General features: G+C 35.3%; 1 protein-coding gene across 1 annotated transcript in view; it reads left to right on the top strand.

Annotated features, from left to right (window-relative positions):
- Window positions 1-3,949: 3,949 nt before the first annotated feature.
- The window catches only part of Smp_163660 (hypothetical protein), a gene marked incomplete at both ends in the record, with an annotated part of 21,886 nt that continues 7,929 nt past the window's right edge, over window positions 3,950-17,906 (top strand). Inside the window, 11 exons of the mRNA XM_018790344.1 lie at window positions 3,950-4,120; window positions 4,154-4,264; window positions 4,311-4,394; window positions 5,908-5,993; window positions 6,408-6,498; window positions 8,079-8,156; window positions 9,805-9,954; window positions 11,707-11,835; window positions 12,907-13,064; window positions 15,116-15,216; window positions 16,908-17,446. Coding sequence (XP_018655696.1) covers window positions 3,950-4,120; window positions 4,154-4,264; window positions 4,311-4,394; window positions 5,908-5,993; window positions 6,408-6,498; window positions 8,079-8,156; window positions 9,805-9,954; window positions 11,707-11,835; window positions 12,907-13,064; window positions 15,116-15,216; window positions 16,908-17,446 — 1,698 coding nt within the window. The remainder of the gene's footprint in view (window positions 4,121-4,153; window positions 4,265-4,310; window positions 4,395-5,907; window positions 5,994-6,407; window positions 6,499-8,078; window positions 8,157-9,804; window positions 9,955-11,706; window positions 11,836-12,906; window positions 13,065-15,115; window positions 15,217-16,907; window positions 17,447-17,906) is intronic.

Genomic DNA, 17,906 nt, shown 5'->3' with positions numbered 1-17,906 from the left:
TCGATCAACCTTTGAACAAAACAGTCTTCACATGATTAACTTCAAGAGATAACTTGAAGTTGTTTATGATTCACCAAAAATAAGAATTTAGTTTTCATGGAAAAAAGGATCATGACAAGTATACCTGCTGAGGATTAGGCGAATAACTCAGAAGCTATAAAAATGAGCAGTTTTTGCCTCAGTATAAACTTTCGAAATTCAACATTTTAATCTTAAATCCTCAGCTTTCGCTAGATCAGATTCAGCTAGTAAATCTGAATTTTCGTTTAACAGTAACGGGGGGATACCATCATTACGTTTTGTCCGCGTTTTGACGTACGAAAACAGTCGCTTCGGACAGGTACGGCTATCGTATGCCAACTGTCGTTCGTAAGCGGTACGGGATTTAGCTATGGTCTTTTTACATATATTCCGGGTTTTTTTATATTCGCACTTAAATGATGCTTGACCTGTTGACAAGAATAAGTCCCAGAAGTGTTTCCTACGCTTCAACAGCTTCCGGGTTTCCTTATTAATCCATGGAGGGCAATGTGATAGCTTACGTGCTGACCATGGGATAAACGGTTGAGTTACGGATTCGAACGTAGACTTAAACCTATTCCATGCATCATCAATCGATCCATCAGCATCGACCGACCAGTCAATCGAGATAGCATAGTCCCTGATTGCCGGAAAATTAGCTCTCCAGATATTAGGACGGGGTGGAGCAGATGCAAATTCTATACCATGTATCCGGAACTTAAAGAAAAGTACGACATGGTCACTATTCACCAGTGGGGGAAGGTGTTGAATGTCGACGATATCTTCACAGTGGTGTGTGAGGACAAGGTCTATCAATGACGGATTATGTTCCAAGTCTATATGCGTCGGCTTAACGATACATTGTACAAGTGCACATTGAATAATTGATGACAGAAGGACGCTATCGAAACCCCCACCTGGAGCTGTGAGCTCTATCCAGTTTATATGGGGTGCATTGAAGTCTCCAACGATGAGACGACATTCTGCTTTACTCCAAGAACAGACGTGTCTTAGGATAAAGTCGTCAGCGAGACAACACGGACTACGATATATTCCTCCTATGGTCACTAACCCGTTTCTAGACCTAATTGTACAATATACTACCTCACACGTACCACTTACATGCGCCTCCAATATGATCGAGTTAATGCGGAAGTGGTCCCTAACATATAATATTATGCCTCCTCCCTTGCGACTTCTTACTCTATCACTTCTGATACAGATGTAGCCTGAAATGACTGGAGAACAGTCTATATCTACAGTGAGCCAAGTTTCGGTGATAACAATTATATCCGGATTTAATTCGTCTACCATCAAACTTAGTTCAGACATCTTATTCCTAAGACTACGGGCATTCGTGTAACACACATTTAAGGTGTTTTTGGAGACATACGTTCTACCCACACAGGTCTCGGAAGCATTGGCTTCCAAGACCTGACTACCCGAAAACCCTTAATCGTAAGGTTCGCTTCACCGTTTAGCTTTCGAGTTTTTAACTCTGTTAGGGCATTCTTCCACTTGATCCGATCCTCAAGTGGCCAGTCAGGTCGAATACGAATGTTTGATTCACGAGTTTTGCGTGCGTTATTTAGTACTACGTCCCTTTCCTCAAAATTACCAAGTACTAATTTAAGGATCCTTCTCTGTTGGGTTTCGCCTCCAACATATTTACCGAGTCTGATGACTTTCGAGATATGTACCCCTGGGACCTCATCGGGCAGTATATTTCTGATGAGAGATCCCACTAACTGCAGGTCGTGGGCATGTCTCTTAGCAGGATCGGTGTCTTTCGATTCTTCCAAGTTCCAGATGATTACGCTAGGCACCTGTTTAACTTCCTTAAAAGTCGTGTTCACGGCTTTCGACCGTGATGTCAGATCCTGCCGGTTAGCTTCCGGCTTCTTACTGTTAGCTTTCTTTATAACAGTGTCATGTGAGTCGAGCGAGTGACTCACAACAACATTTGGTGAAGTTAAACTGTTCCCATCCACAACAGTTTTAAATATTTTCTTACATTTGGACTTGAGCGGAGTTGCCTGATGCTCAGGACGAGAGTCCAACGATGACTTACCGACTATACGCGCGCTTTCTTTGGGTATTTTTCCGTCTCTTTTACGTTTCCGCATAATCCATTTCCCACTAGTCTCAGCATCCAGATTGGAACTACTCTGGACGATAGTGGTTCTAGCCGGGTCCTCAGTCGCTGCTAAAGCAACTGGTCCCTCAGTACTTAATGGCGTGTCTTTCATTGGTTGTATCGGAGTAGAAATTTTTGCTTCATGTTGCAAAATTGGGTGTCTGGTACCTGCCATGGCAGCATTTACGACACTGATACAATCTTCGTTATCAGTATCCATGTTGCCGGCACGGCCTACGTCGACCTTTTTAGCTAACGCTAGAAGGCTAATGGCTTCCTGAATGGGTAATGTCTTGCTTGAGCAACAAAACATACAGAGCCAATGAGAATTTGGTTTCGAGCACCTTTTATAGGCAGCAGGGCTTAAGCGGGTGCACATTTTGTGAAACCACTTCTTACATTCGTCACATTGCATCCCTTCTTCCACGGGGAATAAGCAATATGGCTGTCCACACTTGTGTACAGAGCCGACCATCTTAGAATGAAGCAAAATGATAGGCAAGGTAGATATGTAAGACAAATCACAACCTTAATCAAATAAACAAGCCGCAGTCGACCAAGAATGCTTTGATGCAGTAAATACACAAAAGCAGGATCAAAACACACAAATACAATGTCACGTTAACTGAAATAAATTCAATTAAAGTGTAAACAGTAGTTTTGATACGTAATTTACGATCAAAACAGTGAATTTAACTCAACGAGAAACAATACCACTGTCCTTTTAAATAGCGCGCGAGAACCAGTAGTTGCTTAAAAATTCCAATTAGTTGATAGAAATAATTTTGGGCAATTTAATTTTCACCAGCTGACTTATTCATTAAACAAGTGCCCATGTTAAAAATTGGTCAATCATTAACCCAACAACGCTGTTGAGTATTTTAAAATAAATGATGTAATCACAACATTTGATTGCTTAGCCTATTGCTGCTTGACTATGGATTTATGCATTCCATTCCAAAAGTAAGAGTTTGGAACTCAAAAGATGAGCTGTACCTCTAACCTTATGTTGTTGGTGAATGTAATTAAAAGACCATATACTGTCAGTGTCTGGAAAGTCAGACAAATAAATTCGTATCTTGAATCACATATTCATGAAACTGAGTGGTAGTTTGTTTTGTTTAAGTAAATAAACTTCAGTATGTTCATGTAATTTCCCGACACGCTTTTCATAACCACAATCATGAACTCAGTTGTTTGGTGCGGTCAAATGGAACCATCGAGTCGTAAAATAGGACTACCATCAGGTTTTAGTTTGTCTGTTTCAAAGACAGATGAGTGGCAAATATTTGATCAGATGTGTCTAAAATGAATCTAATCTCATATTTGCTGTTATTGAGCTCGAATTAAGCATGTGCGATTATCAGACCTCATATTTTAGATATTATATTATTTAAGCTTACTTATTCGTTTACAAAATTAATTGTCGTAATTATCTAAACAAAACCCAAAAATACAAATAACTTGTACAGCTATGCTCCAAATAATGTTCTTGTTTTATTCAAATGGACAACGAAAATTGGTTCCATGACGTTTTGAATAAACCACTGATATTCTTTGCATGCTATCTCACGATTTTAAACACGGTTTAAACTTTTAAGTTAAGGATTTCACCTAATATACACTTTCGGTACATAAAACATAATATATTTCCTCATATTTTACTGTTTCCTTTACAGTTAAACGCATTCACATGGGCTATAAAAGCAATGAAATAATATATAATTCTTTTTATGCTGTTTTAATTTTCGTATACAGGATGAGAAACGACAAGAATATGTTGAAAAAATCATGGAATGTGACTATATTATTTATAATATCAAAGATGATCACACTGTTATTGATGATGCCTTGTGGATACTAGATCAAATTCTTAGTAATTTAGAATCTTTCACAACACAAAAGATATTCATTCTTATCTCGTCTGTATTAACGTGGTCCAAAAGTGCACTTCCAGATCCAGTATGTAATTCATTTATATAAACAATATTACAGGATGATCCGGAAATGTCTTTTACTGATGATGATTATTTAAGAAGGAAATCACATCCAAACTTCAAAGAGCATTTATTAGCTGAGAAATCAGTTGTACAACAAGGAAAAACAGTAACTTAAACAGTAATACAATAATATAACTGCTTTTGTTCTTCAGAATAAACTAAAATTACTTACATATGTTATCGCATGTGGTCTAACTTATGGAGAGAAAGAAAATGTATTTCATCATTTCTTCAAGGTAGTTTATTCTCGTTGACTCAAATTTTAAGTTAAAAAGGACTATGTTAAACATTCTCAATGTTTATCAGTCCACTTTCACTGATAAAATAATGGTTAATTTATAATCATCAGTATATGGTTGTGGAGATTGTTGGATTTTATTGATATCACAAGCTGATGTTAGTTGTACAACAATTAAAAACCTGGAACCACTGGACGGCTGTTTCGTCCTACTATGGGGCTCTTTTGTAGTGTGCGTTCACGACCTGTTCACCAGAAATTCAACCCAGGACCTTCGGCTTAGCTCAAACGCCTAAGTCATGGGTCAATGAATCGGTGTCCAGTTGTGCATAAATCAATTTCTAATCACCTTTTAGAAAGGCAGGACAAGTTTAAGCTTATCTGTTATTTGAAGAAATGACCTACATCAAAGCATGGAACCTCAGAAACGAAATATTCTACTTATTACTTACTTACACCTATTACCCCTCGTGGAGGAGCAGTATTCTCTATCAAGCTGTATAGAGCAGTCCTTCCCAGTTGTTTCCAGTTGCCATTCATTCTTCTAATGTCTGTTTCCGATTCCCGACGCAATGTGTTCTTTGGTATTCCTCTTTTCCATTTTCCTTCAGGATACCAAGTTAGCTCTCGCCTTGTGATGTAGTTTGATGATTTCTGCAATGTATGTCGTATTTGCCTCTAACGTCTTTTTCTAATTTCCTCTTCAGATGTAAGCTGGTTTGTTCTCTACGACAGTAAGCTGTTGTTGGTGATATCCGGTCAACGGACATTAAGTATCTTGAGTAGAAAATTGTTTATAAATACTTGTACGTTTTTGATGGAGGTTTCAGTAGTTCTCCAAGTTTCGGCTCCGTACAATAGAACTGTCTTGACTTTCGTGTTGAAGATCCTGACTTTGGTACTTATCGACAGTTATTTTGGCTTTCGTATATTCTTCAACTGTAGGAATGCCGCCCTTACTTTTCCACCTCTTGCCTATACGTCTGCATCTGATCCTCCTTGTTCATCGATGATGCTGATCAGGTACGTGGAAGTTTCCACTTCTTTCGGAGCATCTCCATCAGGTTTGATTGGGTTGGTCCTCTCTTTGTTGTATTTTAGGATTTAGAGTTTTCTCTTGTGTATGTTGAAGTTTAATGCTGCTACATTGACTTTCTTCACATGAATTTGGTGGTGTGTGTAGGATAAAAGAGCTAGGTCATCAGAAAAGTCCCAAACGTCTAGTTGCATCCAACCTGTCCATTGTATTCCGTGTTCTCTTAAGATGTGGAGACCATTATAGCCCAGTCGACCACCAGAAAAAAATGAAATGGTAAGAGTAGGCAGCCTTGTCAAACACTGACCTTCACTTGGAATGCATCTGTCAGCTGTCCTCCATCCTAAACTTTGCAATTCTACCTATTAGGATGTTACAAATATATTATGATTTTGTTCTTATAAGCGATCTACAAGATATACTATTTATTTGTAACGATTAATCCGTTTTTTATCTCTTATCAACACAATTTAAGGCGGCATGGAATAACGAGGAATTTGTTCAAATACCAGAAGACGGGAATAATATCGTACCCACGATACACTTACGTGACCTAACCAGGTAACTGTGTCATTAAATTTATTCTACGGTATTGTATTGAGAATAAACATAATGCATTCGCTGTCGGCCTATTTATATTAGTAGCCACATTGCAACTGATCGGTAGAGTTCAGTCAATTCTAAGGATTAGACAAAAATTACATCGGTTACCACTCACTGATCAATTAGTTCACGTAATTACTGTAATTAATGGAGGTCGATGGTAATCTACCATTACCAAGATATGCAAATAACTATCATTTCTCATTCTGAAAGTTTACTAATATATTATTTAGCCTCTATTCGTGATGACATTACATCTAGCAATATGAATATTATCATCTCGGAGATATCACATATCTTCGTATATTATTACTTATAAATCAAATGTTGACTGAAATACCTATTCTCCAACATGTTTGTATATACACGTAGCATATTGCAGTGCGTTATGGAAATGAGACCAGCAAAACATTATATTCTGGCTAAAGATGATTCACAAAATACACTTCGTGAGATAGTTAAAGTAAGTACAGTTTCTTTTTAGTGTTTACTATTGATAGTAATAAATTAATTTCTAGACAATCTGTGAATGCTAACTATTTTGGCTTGTATTGTTTATTTAGTTACAACTGTTAAATAAGCAAAGATGGAAAGATTCGATGGAAAGATTCAAACAAACAATACTAAATGAATTTAAACTTCACCCCATCGCACAAGCAAGTGGCTGTCAGGACTCAGTGGCCGAGTGAATAACGCGATAGCGTTTGAAGCGAAAGGTACTGGGTTCGAGTCACAGAGTGAACATCAACTCTGAGATGCAGGTACATCCAGCTGACGAGTCCCAAATAGGACGAAACGCGCGTCCAACTATCCATCTTTGTTAACAATGCTTGTGAATTAAGGCTATATCGAGGCAATACGCACAGTATGCACATATGCCAATAAGAGACTGACCAGTTGCAGTCCTAACACATCGATGGGAAGATTCATAAAAACAATACTAAGTGAACTGTTAAATAGTTTATTTTGGCAGGATAGAATCCTAAAGATTTTATGCTTATATTGAACTCAAATCAAAATATTATAACTGGCTCATTTTTAATTAATCAACACTAATAAATGGATCGAGAATATAATATACATTTTTCTCTTAAATTCCATATGGACTTTTATGTTTTCAATGCTGAACCTGTTGTTGTACCGATTATTTGGAATGTATATTTTTTTCCCCTCAATCTTGTTCTTAGTTGTATCTAGTTGAGTAGGAATTAGTGACAACGGGATACTAAAGAATAACTGTTCAATAAATATATATATATATATATATATATATATTGAACAGTTACATTCTTTATTATCCTGTTGTCACTACTTTCCACTCAACTATATATGCCTCCAAATGACCTGGTACGGCCGAGGGTGGGGAGAGTCATCTCTCACTCTCGAAATGCTCTCACATGACCACGCGTATACAGTCACTGTTAGGAAAGTCCTACTCACTGCGTTCTGTAGGCGGGGGTGTTTTTTACGACATTAAGAGGACGAAAAGCGAATCTCAGGCGCATTATCCGAGTTGTTAGATACGGAGTATCCACTTAGGGGAGTTGGAAAACTCTGATTCCAAACTTGTGGTGCACATGGGCTCCAGGATCCTGATGGAACAAATAGCGTATGAACATGTTGTTGGTCACCGGCTACCATGAGACTACACCTCCCAGCGTCGCTCCATTGCCTTTTGGATTAGACGTTCGGGTCAAAGGGTCGGAGTGTAGCTCCCTAGGAAAAAAAATCAATAATAACTGCTGTTGGCCTCATTTTTATTATGTGGCGCATGTGTATTTTGTGCCCTCTTGTACCAATGCTTGTGTCCAAATAATATATATATGTATATAACCCAAATACAAATTAAGTTTCTCTCTATTAAATTTTCAACAGTCATCTAAGTGTTCTCAACTAAGAAACTCATTGTAAAAGTACCTATTCGTCAAGACGGCTGACTCATTTCAAACGAGGTATATTAATGCGTTTAACGTAAATAAGTGAATAAACGCCAACACATTCACTTTTCGCCCTTATTACTGTGTATACATTTTCTTATTCTAGGCTATTTCTACAAGTATGACAACTGGTCAAATTAAATCTATCTCTAAAGAAGAAGCCTTGTTTTGTCGAGATATAACAGTATGTTCTTGTCATTTCTTTTAAAAGATGACTTATTCTATCAATTATTCTGATTCATTATCACTGAAACCTAAAATATTAAAACATATATTATTTAGATGTACAAGGTTTAAAATATTGATTGTTGATTGCGGTTGATGAACGTTTTCCTCAAATTAAGTATCTGAATTGTTTCTTTCGAATAATCAATAAATCAATTCCGGAAGGTTAAAGCTTGATAAAAAAAAAACACCTATTGTGTTCCATAGGTAAAGTCACATTTCAATTCTTACTTTGATTTTTTTGAAGAAGTTTGCTTGTCTATACACATTTCTTCTGTCCTGGAATCGAATGAACAAATTTTTAGAAACAGTTAAATTATAATGGGATATTTAGTTCGATTCAACATCTAACATTGAATAGAAGGTTCAAAAGTGAAGTTTGTAATACTTCAATATTAAGTTGATCATGATGTCAGTTGATAATGATTATATTTTATTGGTGCATTCATACAACTTGTTCTGTACGAGAATACGAATCTTTTTAGGTTCACTATACAAGTTAATGTATCGTTTTCATTAGGTACGTTTTTCCAACTTTTCTTTCAGTTATTACTAATTATTTATCTTTCTGTTTCATTATCTTGTCTAGTCCATTTAGTTTTTCCTTTGTTCTTTTCTCATCGTAATGTCACTAATGGGAAAGAAACAATCTTTAAAGTATACTCTTACGACTATTTCTAGTAGTAGTAGTAGTAGTAGTTTGATTTCAAAATCTGAGATTATTAGAAGATTATCCTGTAAAGTATCCTTTCAACTCACTGTTTTAATGGCTGTCTAAAATGATCTAATGGTAATGAAAAAAATTCGAAAGAAAAGTAATGAGATTTAACCACCTTAATCTCATAGAATGTAGATGGGTAGTTAATGTTTCAAAAATCTCATTCAATTAGTTCACATTTGCTTAAATAATATTGAACTTTTTAAAAGACAGCTTTAATAATTGAAAAGTTGTTATTGAGTGCTGTGAAGAATGTTAGATTGGAGATTACAACTCATGGATTGAATTCGGTTGAACAATCATTGAAAATCAAGGAGTAAAGAACAGCTGTTTTGTCCTAGTATAGGATTGCTCATTCAAAATCACACCATGGATCAAATCCAAGGTTTTCAGGTTTCGCGGCGAGTGCTTAATTTTTCGATAACCTAGCTTGATGTCCAATAATTCCAGTCATTCTACGGTATTTTGCGAACATCATTCATTGTCACTATCGATATTTGTTTCACGCCCGAAATTGTCAATTCCTGCTAATCACAACTGTTCAGTGCTTCCTGGTTTTATCTAATTATCTGACCAAAATCAGTTAATAATGTAAATATTTGAATTTAATTGATACAAAGGCTTTGGGTACTACATCTAACTACTTTTACATACTATCTAGCAAACACTACCAGTTGGAGACCGACATCTTGTGATCATGAAAAATCACTGGTCAGAAGCACTGTTGTATTGTAAATGAAGCTCTAGATGATCAATTTCACTTTATAATTAGATGAAGACTGTATTTTTAAGTTGTTTAAATCCTAGCGGTTAAAATGAACTCTTCTAATTCTACAATATTATCTTTTCCCTGAATGCTAAAAAAATGTAAAATCGAAAAATAAACTAGCAAAATGCAATGGATCAATTATTAGTATCACTTCGTATGAATGCTAGTTATGTAAAAGAAAATTTTCAAATAAAATGGCATTGTGAAACAGGATTAATAGATCATATTAATTTGATCACAAAAGAATATAAATTATCTCGTCAGTTGATAGTAAGTTTCTTTTTATATTCATGGCATTTTGTTTAGAAGATAATGATATAGAAAAACAATCATAAACGACGAGTTTTTTGTGTTATGTTCTGAACAGTTCTAGGAAATTTTCTCTCTTCATTTTCTTCACAGTAGACTTTACTAAATGAATAGTGGTTAACATACATTTCATAGAATCCTGGATGAGGCTACTGATTTCAACTCTAATAATTTTGTAGAGTATTTGTCCACCATTAACCAGTTTTTCAAGTCATACTCAGAAAGATTCAACCGGGGTAGTACAACTCATGAACATGGGTATATATGTATATATATAAAGGGAGAGGGAAAAAAATCACTACTGACTGACTTCAAGAGATATTTTCTTGAGTTCTAGTGGGAAGCAGTGACCAGTGGAGTTCTGTCAAGTCTGTTGTAGAGATATCAACTCACTGAAGACAATTGGTGAACGGTTGCTCAAAAACATCGTGGATTGGTTGAAGTTAGACATTAACACCGTTGGATGCCGGCTCAGTGGTCTATCGGTTAAGTGCTCTGGCGCAAGACTGGTAGGTCCTGTGTTCGGATCTCGCGAGAGCAGGATCGTGGATGCGTATTGTTGAGGAGTCCCACAATAGGACGAAACGGCCGTCCAGTGCTTCTAGGTTTTCCATGGTGGTCTAGCTTCAATTGACTCGTGATTTCAACTATAAAGAGTTGTTTTTTAATAAGGAATAATGTTTTGTGATGATAGGTTAAGTGGTATCTTCCTATAGCTTAGTGATGTGTAAATTACCGCTGCGAACCATCTTATTTGTTTTGAATTCACGTTGCTCAGTGTCAGCCATCTTTTATTGTCGTACTGATCTAGTTTTTCATATCATAATATGAAAAAGTTACCAGATACCATCAAACTTTTATAGAACCATTTAATTTAACAGAGTGCAAATAACTATCAATGTGAAGCCAGTTACACACTTTGACTTCTATTTTTTGAGGTTATTTATTCCTTGGAACCATCATGATAAATTGAAAACAATAACAAAAATGACTAGGAATGACACCTTTACAGTCTACTGTTGTGACACAGCAATAAATAAGTAAAACTAAGGAATGACTGAGGTTACCAAACTGAAGTATTTTTTTCACTTAATCGATACCTGGTCCCTAACAGAATATATTTCAGCAGGCTGAACACGTTATTAGGGGTTCGAAACCCATGTACTTTATTAGTGTGATTACTTATGTTCAAAATATTTAATCAAGTTATTATCATGAATAACATAGAAGATAATAAATGGTTATTGACGAATGAAAATCTAATTCATAAAGTAAGAAGTAATCCTCCATTTCTACCGTTGTATCATCTACAATCTCAGGATTTTACCAGGAAAGAGAGAAGTTAATGAACAGTAACACCCGTTATAATTTCGATGAATTTGTAAATCGCGATTAGTTACTTGAATCTCATTTCTTCAATAAACGATTTATTCATAGTCGTCATGACATAGTCGTTATGACATGCCTATGGCAGTTTATTTGTCTGTAATATTCATCCAAGATTACATCAGTGTATTAAAAAGTTCCTTTAGGATTATCACCAATCTTTCTAAATTAACGTAAAATACAGTGGTTCAGAGTGGGTTGGATGATAAGATTTTGAAACAGATAACGTGGTTAGTAATTTATAGCTACACTAGCATAAATGTTAATGTTTTTGATTGATTCCAATCTACACATGGTCAAATATTCACTTTATTTCCACAAATTCAGCCTATTCGATTGTGCATTCTTGGTCCACCTGCAAGTGGTAAGACAACACTGGCTAAAAAGCTTTGTGAATACTATAAACTGCCGCATATACACATCAAACAAGTAATCGATGAAGCCATAGCTAATTTAGTAAGTTGAATAGTTAGTTTACTTCCGCTTAAGATTATGTTTTTTCCAATTCAATTGACTAAAGTATGTAAAGTTACATTTGATGGATTCATCAATCTACCAAATAAACGATAGAGGGGAAAAGATTTGAAAATGCATTGATTCAAGTAAGGCTAATCTTAGCGAAAGCAACGAAAGCAGGATTTTTTTCTACCAACATTCTGAAAAAATGGTTATCTCCATAACCTTGGAAAAAGGCTGGTCATCAATCAGTTACAATTAACTTAGAACATTGCACAAGTTAGTGTTAGCCGAAATGGCATAGCTAAATTAGCAAAACGAGATGCAGCTAAGAAGACGAATAGAAAAGTAGTCAACCTAAGTGTAGTACCAATGATAGGAAAACTTGACACTGATATTATGGTTCAAAAAAGTATAGTGAGAAGATATGTATGAAAGAAGATCAGGACTTCCGTTAAAGAGGACATGGATCTGAGCCGCTATGATCTATTCTTTACTTTGTCATACATTGTTTTCAGACACTGATAGTAGTTGTCGGTCAGTGCGAATGGTTCACCAGGATGCTTGGTACCTGTGTGGTTGCGCCTTAGTATTGAGCTGTACTATTCAGATTACATCTTTGAAGCCTATATGGTGTCTGGCTCTCCTGTGAGGCGGGATCGAGCTGTACTGCTCGGGTTAAGCCTGAGCAGTGTCTGGCCTTCCTGTTAACCGGGATTGAGCTGCGCAGTTTGCGTTGTTACGTGAATGTCTGGAGGTGTCTGGTGCTTCTGAAAACCAATGCAAAATTACCCTGGTCAACAAGGGTATATTATATTATATATAATATTTAATCTGAGGTGCGTACTACTACTAGGACGAGACAACTGTTTATTTTTTGCCGGTTTTCAATAACACCCTAACTTAGGTAAATCTGTGATGAATATGAAAATTAAACCAATAGGCACAAAACCCATTTATCAATAATATAGTTGTGCGCTCATTGGTAAAATAATATTCTTTGATTGTATGTATCGAAAATCTCGTGATTAGTATACATTTGGCATAATTGCTTTTCAATACAAATAATAGAAAAAACGTGTTCAAATGATTGAAAAAGCTCAAAGTGATCAAAACCAAATAGGTAATGAAAATGAATATCCAGGTAGTGAGGATTCTGAGTTCTTAGAAGCTATTCAACAAAACATGGCTGAAAATAATGGTCGACTTGGTTTGGAATATGTAACAACGTAAGTAGTTTATTTTTTCATCAGTAATTATAGCAATAAAATCAGATTACATAGCTTTTCTAATTATACAATTTTCTAATTGAAATAAATGTCTATTAGGACAGAGAAGTTATGAAAAATACTTATGAGGGTTTGTATTTTTTCTGTTGTTGATGTTAAGGACTGAAACTGATTCTTTCCCATAGGCATATTTGCATCCCGAACTGATTGGTTTGGTATTGGCGTGTAATCACAAGTTTTGATTAAGTTAGATAGTGACTAGCAAATAAGGTTCATACCGATCATACAAACTAGTGGCCACTTAAGATCAGTAGCTCAGCTAATAACGAGTTGACCTTTGAAATGAAAGATACTGGGTTCGAGTTTCAATTTGAACATCAACGCTAAAATGCAGGTACATTTAACTGATGAATCCTACTTGGGACAATATGTCTGTCCTAAATCCCACTACTAGTCACTAATGTTGATAGAAATTGTGAAGAATATTCAATCTGAAGTTTGACTTTACTACAGACTGAAATCAAATGAAAAAGAAAGAGTTAAACTACCAAAAAATAACTAGAACTAAACTGTACAATCCCTTCTAGATGTCAATGGCTATCGTCCAGATAAAAATAGTCTTCGGTGTAAATTATTTTCAAACTAGACTATCTCCATTCATTGTCCATCGCAATAATGATTTTTTTCTCTCTAGTGATCAATTGACTAAAACTGATAGTATGAAGTACTTGATTATGGAATTAGTGGGATAAAGGTTTCACGCTCATAAATAGGTGACCTTAAGGTTCAAAGTTCAGTTTCAATAGAGGTGAAATGGGTTAATTTGATGTGGAGATCTAAAATAAGACGGGATATATATCAATTATTCCTTGGCTTCCATAGGTTATTTACTTGTAAAACGTTCAGGGAGAAGATTACATACAAATTACCTATGGAAGATTCTTCACAGACTACACCAGTAGACTTCACATAACAGTTTCCAGAAGAACCCAGTAAGCCACTTTCATCCTGATTGAGACTTATCAAAAGAATACACCTGCATCTAAGCGTTGATACTCACATAATTCATAATATATTTTATACATTCTCCAACCCACTCTGTCCTGGGCCTTCCTATCTAGTTCTATCCAACTTTTGTTCATTCTTCTTATGTCTGTCTCCATTTCTCTGCGTAATGTGTTCTTTGGTCTTCCTCTTCTCCTTTGGCCTTCAGGATTCCATGTGAGGGCTTGTCTTGGGACGCAGTTGGGTGATTTCCTCAATGTGTGTCCGATCCACTTCCAGAGCTTCTTCCTGATTTCTTCCTCCGCTGGATGGAATCTGGTTTGTTGTCTCCCACAGTAGAATGTTGCTGATAGTATCTGGTCAACGGATCTGAAGTATTTTGCGTAGACAATTTTTAATAAACACTTGTATCTTCTGGATGATGGCTTTCGTAGTTCTCCAGGTTTCTGCCTCATACATTAGAACTGTTTTGACATTTGTATTGAAAATTCTGATCTTGGTATTGGTTTACAATTGTTTTGGGTTCCAGGTGTTCTTCAGTTGTAAATATTCTGCTCTTGCTTTGCCGATCCGCGTCTTCACATCTGCATCAGATCCACCGTGTTCATCAATGATGCTGCCCAGCAAGACTATACTAGCAATTTATATCAACACTTTTTATGTTAGATTTACTATTGGACATTTAGATCTTACAGAGAATGAGAGATAGTGAATGATAACTTCACTTTACATATATACTTGGGAATAATAATAAACCTATGGTGAATACAACCTACAAATGAAACTTATGTCTCTATACTTCCGTGAATAACACCTGAGCATTTGAATTGATGAGTTCTGGACATAGAAAAAATTATCTTACAAATGGAGAAAATCACACCTTATCGGTTGAAAACATGCATTGGTAATAAGTTAGTCTATCTACGAGGAATTTAACCGATCAATGCGTAGTGTGTAAATAATTCATAAGTTGCCAGACTAAGTCATTATTATAATCTAAAAATCCCTTTTATAATAATAAAATTACATAAAGTCTCCTTATTTAGATTATTTCAAGAAAAACTCAACTCTAAGACATGTCAAAATCAAGGATACATAATTGATGGATATCCTAAATCAAAAAAGCAAGCAGCTTCGTTGTTTTCGCGTAAGTTCCGTAAAAAGAACATAGCAATTATTGATAAATATATTTTCTGTTATATCCCAATGAGTAGAAAAATTATATTTCTGGCGTTTCGTGACTTAATGTAAGCTACTTCTTCAGAGTAAATAAATTAACACAAGCTTAAATAGTAATAATTGTCATTATTATGTTACAAGTATGGTTGCCGTTGACGTAAACTAGAAATTCGAACTGAATGAATAACCAACTTATTCAATGGTCATGATGTTTGTATAATTATTAGTAAGGGTCTGATAAGTCCCAAACAAACAAATTGTTCATTGTGGTATCCAGCGTTAGCTACAATCCCTTTGTTTTTATAAAATTATGTGAAAGACTAGTTAGTCGACTTACAAAAGGAACAGAAACTTACTATATAAGATCCAGGATGCTAGAGAATACTACTCATTTTTGTGATGTTGCCCATTTTAGTCTGAATGGTTTAGTTATAAAACATTCATTGTACTTTTTTAGGTCAACTTATCAACGTAAATTTCAGTATAAACTATTGAGATTGTTTTCCAAATAGTTAACCGCTTGGTTTGTTGCAGTAAAATTTGATTGGTTTCTGCCCGTCAACAAATATACTGTCACTGTATACAATGAACTATGTAGATGTATGTTGACCCATCAACCAGTTCATCATCTCGAACGAGTAAGCTAAGCAGTATGTAAATAGATTACTGAGATGATCCCTGTAGACAAACCTCATATGCCTTATAACTTCAACGAAAGATTCTGACTGGTAGAACAAAAATTTCTATTCAGAATGACATGTAACTATCCATTTTATACTTTAATTCTGTTAAAGCCTTGACGGAAAGCGATGAAAGAAATAGAACTTCATCAAGGTCTACAGAGAGATAAATGTGGAAAGCATAGAGTGAATAACAATTAGTGAACTTTTCTAGGAATATGAATCGAGTAAAATGACGAGTTTAATCGAAATTATTTGTAACACTGAATTATGTATTGATGGATTTCATCAATTACTGTGATCTGTGCAAGATTTAGACCTGATCATAATAAACTTTGAGATTCAAGTCTTAAATTCATTGATACGTAAGTGATTTATGTAACTCGTATCTTTCAATCGTTTATTTCAAATGTTTAATTTTATATTTAAGATTTCGTACTTAAGAATGTTATATCACTGGAGTGGGAAGCCTTTTCGTTAGCCAGTTAATTACTTTAATGACTCGGACAGCATATGGTTAATGAGGTTTTTTGCCTCATGAATAACTCAATTCTTCTCATAAGAAATTGTGACCTTCAGTACATATACCTCTAACATTAATGCTCTTGTAACTATACATCACATGTATATTTGTATATCTATACACTTATTATGCCTGTATCCTTGTCACACTATGCACTGTCTGTTTTGAGTTATATTAACGATCATAATAAGTAGTCTTTTAAGTTGGCTATTTCTGTTCTTCTCTGATGGTTCACCTGGAATACATGTACATCTGAAATACACTCTCCTCTAAAACTTTTGTATTCGACTTTGTATATTTAATGTTGTTGTGTAACGGGATTGGCTGACAGAATACATACTAAGTTCAATAGGATATGTATATCATTAATATCATTCGATCATGGAGTTAGATCGTGTACACTAAAAGTTCATCCATGGTTTTAGCGATTTTATTTTTTATCAAAATATATTTCAGCTAGTGGTGGTAGTGGAGATGGTGAAGAAGACGAAGGAGAACAAGAGAATGAAGAAGAGGAAGAAGAAGGAATTAAAGCAACAGATACAAGTGATTTTACACAATCAGCTAATGAATTGTTTAAAAGTCAATATTTACCGTCTGAAAAAGAAGCAGATGATGTAACTAAGGAACTAGGATTATTACCAACTCAACCAATACCAATGCAATTACCTAAAGGATTACTTCCTGCATATGTATTTGAACTTCAAGCAACTGATAGCTTTTTAAGAGATCGTATTATGAATATGCCAGAATATAAAGTACATGGAACACATTATACTGAATCGGGTTTTTGGCGACGTTTAAATGAATATCGTACTAATCAAATAGGAATAAATCCAGCTTTATCACCTACTTTAAATATTCCTGGATCTCCAGGTTCCGAACCTGAAGTTGGATATGTTGATTCGAATTCATTAGGTCCATTAGCTTCAGCAAGTATTTACGAAAATTCTGTAAGAGCTTATTTTGATTCCAAAGGAATTATTCAAATCCCAGTGAATATTATGACTGATGAGGTATTACAGAACTTTTATAGACTTGCTTGCGTGTATGGATTTTAATGTATTTACGTCTCGTTCTACCAGAAGATATACAAGGAGAAAGATATGAATGAAGCGGATGGTTAGTATCTGATAAGATAACACCTGCCAAGAGTTTGCAAGACTTTAGATGTCTATCCACAAGCATATTAATAATGACTTCAAAAGATTCACCACATACCTTGCAAACCGCCTTCAGCACTCTACGCAAAACAGTAAAGTCTTTTCTCAAAAGCCCAGGAAAGAATAATGGAGAACAATATAGAATAATAGGTAATATGCAGGAATTTACAAATTGTAAGAGTAAATGGCGAGTAATCCCAAAAGCATGCAGCCTCTTTATGTAGTATGTCAAACGGTTAAACTTTTTTCGATAACAGTAAAACATGAGAAGACCAAGAAAGATCAGAGGAAT

This window comes from Schistosoma mansoni, chromosome W (genome assembly GCF_000237925.1).
Source record: "Schistosoma mansoni strain Puerto Rico chromosome W, complete genome".
NCBI lineage: Eukaryota > Metazoa > Platyhelminthes > Trematoda > Strigeidida > Schistosomatidae > Schistosoma > Schistosoma mansoni.
Note: the sequence above shows the minus strand (reverse complement) of the source record. Positions and strands in the feature narration are given on the sequence as shown.